At 36.4% G+C, this 6,028-nt stretch overlaps 1 protein-coding gene across 1 annotated transcript in view; it reads left to right on the top strand.

Annotated features, from left to right (window-relative positions):
* Positions 1-500: 500 nt before the first annotated feature.
* Positions 501-6,028, top strand: part of LOC124355589 (glutamate receptor ionotropic, NMDA 2B-like) — a 74,222-nt gene continuing 68,694 nt past the window's right edge. Inside the window, 2 exon segments of the mRNA XM_046806750.1 lie at positions 501-676; positions 3,138-3,325. Of these exon segments, the coding sequence (XP_046662706.1) occupies positions 560-676; positions 3,138-3,325 (305 nt within the window). The 5' untranslated portion in view covers positions 501-559.

The following is a 6,028-nucleotide window of genomic DNA, read 5'->3' as shown; positions in this document are numbered from 1 at the left end:
TCTTATCGAATTCGAATCTTCGTTGTATTTACAACCTAGATATATTGTAACTTTTTATATTGAAGTGGTTATAAATATTTGAATCACAACATACTGTTTCATTAATAGAATTACTAACAAGAGATCTATTTAAATATTTAATTTTTATGTTTTACTTATAAAACTGATGTTCAATGCTTATCTATCACCAACTATTCTTCCTATGTAATAATGCAATTTTGAATTATTTTTACGTTTAAAAATGTTTAGATCGGTTAAAAATGTAAAAAGGGTTAAAAATTCTCCACAAAGCTCCGAGATAATGATGGCCGCACAGGAATGGGATGCAGAAAACAATACAACAGCCTCCCCCCACCCACTCCTACCGATATCGTTGTTAATTGGATCACTGACGGTCTATTAGAACAATCAATCCAATAGGAACCAAACACTACTGACTATGAATATTATTAATTATTAATTAACGCCCTTTACATTGATCACTGGTCGTGTTGCAGCTATCCTGAACTCACTCTGCAAGGAGTTCCTGAACGTCAACGTGTCCGCCATCTTGTATCTGATGAACTATGAGAAGTACGGTCGCAGCACGGCCTCAGCACAATACTTCCTACAGTTGGCTGGTTACCTGGGCATCCCCGTCATCGCCTGGAATGCTGACAACTCCGGCCTTGAGAGAGTAAGTGTTAAACTCTCTACAGTCCAAAGCCTCTCCTTCAGCATTCATACATACTTAACAGTTTCTTATGTCTACCATTGCATGTATTTTATTTAGGGACTGTTTTTTAAAGCAATATTATAAATATACTGATATTTCCGGAAGTATCTTATTTCGATAGATTGTATGTCTATATTTGCAAAATGATTTTTGTTCTTCGGTATTATCCGGAAGCCACTATTTCCCTCTCTAATACATCTTATTAGGCAATATAAGTAGGTTTAGACTATCATAAATATGGTAAAATTAAATCTTAACGTCCTACGTCCCAGATTATCAATCTTTTTCGATCGGACGGGATGATCGGAAATGCCCCTCGCCAACAGAGCTGGCTTCGGCGGCACCTTCGTAGGCCTTCGCACTTTTCGCGAAAAGAGAAAACCATCCCTCAAGATAGCACCCAAATTCAAGCTCAGATATCGTGAGCGCTCATAAGTGGTAACTTCAATAGAACGTACTAACATATTTACCTACTTATAAGCCTACTAACAAATAGTAGATAGCGGCAGAGTGGCTTCCGGATAATACTAACGTACCTTAATTTGTTAAAAAGTTTTGTTAAACGTAAAAAGTATATATAATATAAAGTATAAGTTATTATTTTTATAATAAGAAACTACTGTATTTACATCACTGATTGTGACAAAATAATTACTGACTTTTTGTAAATCTTAACTACTAAATATAACTATTCTCTCTCTATTTTGTAATTCTTCCTATCTGAAAGAAACGTACATCATGCATTAGTAATCCTCAGAATGTTTATTGTTCCTTTCCCTACAGCTGTAGTTTGCGAATACCGCTTGAAGGTCGCCAAAGTAACCACTGCGCTGCTTATCGCGTTGAGATAAGATGAGCCAGTTGTGCACTACTTATCAGTTACCGAAGAGAATAAAAAACACTACATGTCAAAGGTACACTCTGTTCCAATTATAATAAATTGGTTGAATTTCTGAAAATACGTCGGTATTCAATTAACGCAAATGGTCCACATTTAATAATTGAACATTGTTTTCCTTAAATTAAATGTACTAATATTTTCTACGGTAATTTATCTAATAATACTTTTTTTAAACAGCTGTCTGTGATTTAATATTCTGTAGTTTGACGATATCGATCAATATAACGATGTTATTACAATGAATATAATCAAACTCCATTCCATACTTGTATCTGTTTGATCGTTTCTTTCTTTATAACTAAACTTTATGTAATAAAGTTATTTTTAAGACAAAATACTCACTCCCTACGTACGTTATATAGATGATAATATATAAAAGACCATTATAAGGGAACCCCTGTAACATTATTGAACTACAAATATAAACTATAATTATATATCTAGTTCATACAAAATACTTCTAGATATCACCCGAATGCAAAGTCCAAACATAAATTATAAATATTGTGTGATTTGTTTAAATTCTTCGTTTATGGCATGATATTCGGATTTTTTTGAGTATTCACACATGTAAAAAAAACATTTTTATACTACGAGATTTTGGATTCTCAATAGAATTATAGCACACACAATAGATAGAAATTAATTTAACAGCTTAGTATATATTTACTGGATTTTTTTATTATTAGCAGCTTACTATAGTTAGGCGTTTCGTTAGAGATTTCTATGATGTGAATATTTAGATAAACATTATGTAAAATTTATTTGAATGGCAATGTAAAATAAATCTAATAGATAATACAACTAACTTTTGAATTTCTGCTAAGTATTATATTGAACTTAATATTATTGTTTATTCTTATAGAAATTCTTCATTTTCGTACTTTTTACTGTAATGTACGTCTTTTCACTATGCGGAAAGACTTTTATAATTCGTTTTAATTTTATTCAAACTATTTAAATTGTATTCCTAAATTTTGTGTGTTTAGATAATTTTAAGAACAATTTATAAATGTCAAATTGTTTATCTTAACCACATTACTGTTGTCTGAATGAATAACGTACTCAGTGTGCGAATTACGGGGCTTATTTAAATTTAACCTCATCATTTTTCGTAACCAATATATGCCTAACTTTCTACTCTAAATCACCCTTTAATTCTGTCTATGTAATACTTGAACATGCAAACTGCCAATGAGGACACTGAAGTATTATTGAAAATATATAGATTCCATTTCAAAAAAAGATTAATTGACTAATATATTTTTTTTTTAATTCCTAAAGCCAAATATTGAAATTGTACAGTAAAAATCAGACACTAATTGTGTAACGTATTTTCAAGTTAAATCGATAAGATTTAGAACGTTTATTTGACTCATGAACAAATATATAACATCGAAAATTCTATAATACAAAAAGACATGTTTGTCTATCGCAGAGTGGCTTAGGGGTGAAATATTCTCCTCTCCTCCCCTATTCTGCAGGGATGTATCAAATATAGACATAATGTGGTGGTTCCAGAGAGCCTCCCAGTCCAGCCTACAGCTCCAGTTGGCGCCCTCCCTGGAACATCAAACCGCTGCCATGTTGAGTATTCTGGAACGATACAAATGGCACCGCTTCTCCATCGTTACCTCCCAGATCGCAGGCCACGACGACTTTATACAGGCCATCCGGGAAAGGATATCGGATATGCAGGACAGATTCAAGTTAGTATACAATCATATTATTTATTTTTTTAGTTATCAAATACATACCTGTACTAACAGTAATTGTATTGTAACTAGAACAAATATCACTCCATAGATGATACTCCAAAAATCCACTATTTATTAATTTACAAATTACTAATAGTTTACAAAGCCTATGTCCTAAAATATTTACCTCCAAATTAGTATTTATTTCAAAAGTTATGTTTCTGAAATTAATATTTTCAGTTAATATAAAGCAATTTTATATTTTTAACGGAAGTAAAAATACAGAGGTAGTATTATATAGCTTTACAATTGTTTATGATTTCTCCATTATACAATTGGAGACGGTATTATACTACCGTTATTAGGTTTATCCACACTTCATTTCCGTACTGATAGCATCATACGCTTTATGTAGGAGGATGCATGTAGGATCTTCTTCGCATCTAACAGTTTCTTATCTTCAGGATTGCCAACTTCTGCAGCGCGACGCCCCCATTTGATTGGAAGGGCGTATTTGCTTCCTCTGATGGTTATCCGTGTCCCCATCCATACAGAACCCTTTGTACTACAAATAATCACTGGGACATTTTGTCGAGCCAAACCATTCTCCTCACCAGTTCACCTCTTACCCGGGATGACCAAGCCAATGTTGTGAGCCAAAGCCCCCTCTGTGGCCTCTTACCTCCGAATACGTTACCTAGACCGCGGCGACCCTCGGAGAGGATTCCGGAAAACCGGTTCTATAGGCATACCTCCAGAGTTATGGCTATAGAAGATACACCGGAGTGACCCGTACCATAGGATACAGGCTACGGTGAGCCAAAACTCATCTTCCTCTTTAGACCCTGACCATCAGATCTGTTACTCAGCTGTTCTGGGATAACGTACCTAAAGCCAGCTTTTACCAGCATATCCCCAGAGATACAAGACACAACTGGGTGGTACTGAAAAGAGCTCTAGCAACAACATAGAGCAGTATACCCATCGAGAAGCCTACCTCATTTCCCAGCTCACAGGGTACATTAAATGGCTCTCGAGGCCCAAGGCCACGCCACCTGTTGTAAATAAATAAATAAATGTTTTATTGCGTTAGACAATATAACACTGTATGGCAATCGTCATTATATTTGTTTAAACTAAAAATTGTCCACTCATTCTTACATCTCAATCCCTTTTAGACATACATTGTCAACATTTATTCATTCCCAATCATTCGAATTGTCCCACTCTTTCACCTAATCAGTCTTCCAATTCGGTGGTCTCCCAAATGGTGTGCCATGAACTCGTCTGTGCTGTAGAATGCTTTTGCAATCAACGCAGTTTTCAGACGGGTTTTAAATGCTTTGAGCATTGGGGCATTTTTGATTGAATTTGGCAATTTGTTGACGAATTGAACTCCCGCCTGTGACGGTAAACGTTCATGAACTGCCGTTCTGTCTCTCCCAGTTCGGTAGTTCTCCCTGCCCCTTGTTGCGTAAGAGTGTATGTTACTACCTCTTATGGTTTCGCATTTTGACATGAAGAAAAGGCATGTCTCTAATACGTAGAGGCAGGGTAGTGTCAACAGTTTCAGATTTTTGAATGCTGGCTTACACGACTCTCTCCTTTGAAGCTTGGCAATGATTCTGACTGCTCTTTTTTGCAGTATGAAGATTCTGGAAACATTTGTTTTTGAGCAACCCCCCACAAAACCAATCCATAGGAGAGGTGTGGGGTAGATTAGTCCATAGTACGCCGTCATCAGCACCTGAGTCGGGCAATACTCGGACAGTCTCCTCAAAACATAAATGCCTGAGGATACCTTGGAACAAACGCTGTCTACATGAAAATCCCATGTCAACCCTTGATCGAGGTGTATTCCAAGCAATGTTTTTGAGTAGACTTCTTCGATCTCAGTCTCATTCAACATGACAGTGGGACTAGAGCCTGAGTTTGTTTGTCTCAGGCAAAATTGAATGAATGTTGATTTCGTTGGGTTTGTTCTGAGGTTGAGTTCATTGAAATGCTGGATCGCATTGTTGAGTTCAATGAATGTAATCTCTTCGAGTTCTGTTTTTGAATTCGCTTTGAAGCATAGAGTCGTGTCATCGGCATACTGGACGAGTTGTCCGCGGCTTACCGATGAACCAACATCATTGACGTAGATCAAAAAGAGTAGAGGACTCAGGATGGAGCCCTGGGGAACTCCATAATAAAGCCCTCTCCCTTCAGATCGAACGTCTGAAATTCCAACAAATTGTTTTCTATCACTAAGGTACGATTCGAGCCACTTGAGTGGCACTCCTCGCACCCCCTAATGTTCCAATTTGAGAATGAGGGAATGGTGGTCAACACAGTCAAATGCTTTCGATAGGTCGAGAAATACACTCAACGTGTCTCCTCGATCTTCCATTCCTTCTACTATCATGTCGACCAGACGAACGATTGCGTCAGTTGTTGACTTTCCACTTCAGAACCCGAATTGGTTTGCTGATAGTAGGTTGTGTTTTTCAAAAAAATTCACACATCGAGTGAAAAAAATCTTTTTCAAAAATTTTGCTGAAGACCGGCAGCATTGAAATTGGGCGATAATTTTGAGTTGAAAGGAGGTCACCCTTCTTAAAAATTGGGGTAACTTTCGCAATTTTTAGAGAGGGTGGAAACGTTCCCGAGTGAAAAGAGAGATTAATCAAATGCTCGAGTGGCCTCAACAAATGCTTGGAGCACATTTTTAGA

This window comes from Homalodisca vitripennis, chromosome 2 (genome assembly GCF_021130785.1).
Source record: "Homalodisca vitripennis isolate AUS2020 chromosome 2, UT_GWSS_2.1, whole genome shotgun sequence".
Lineage (NCBI taxonomy): Eukaryota > Metazoa > Arthropoda > Insecta > Hemiptera > Cicadellidae > Homalodisca > Homalodisca vitripennis.
Note: the sequence above shows the minus strand (reverse complement) of the source record. Positions and strands in the feature narration are given on the sequence as shown.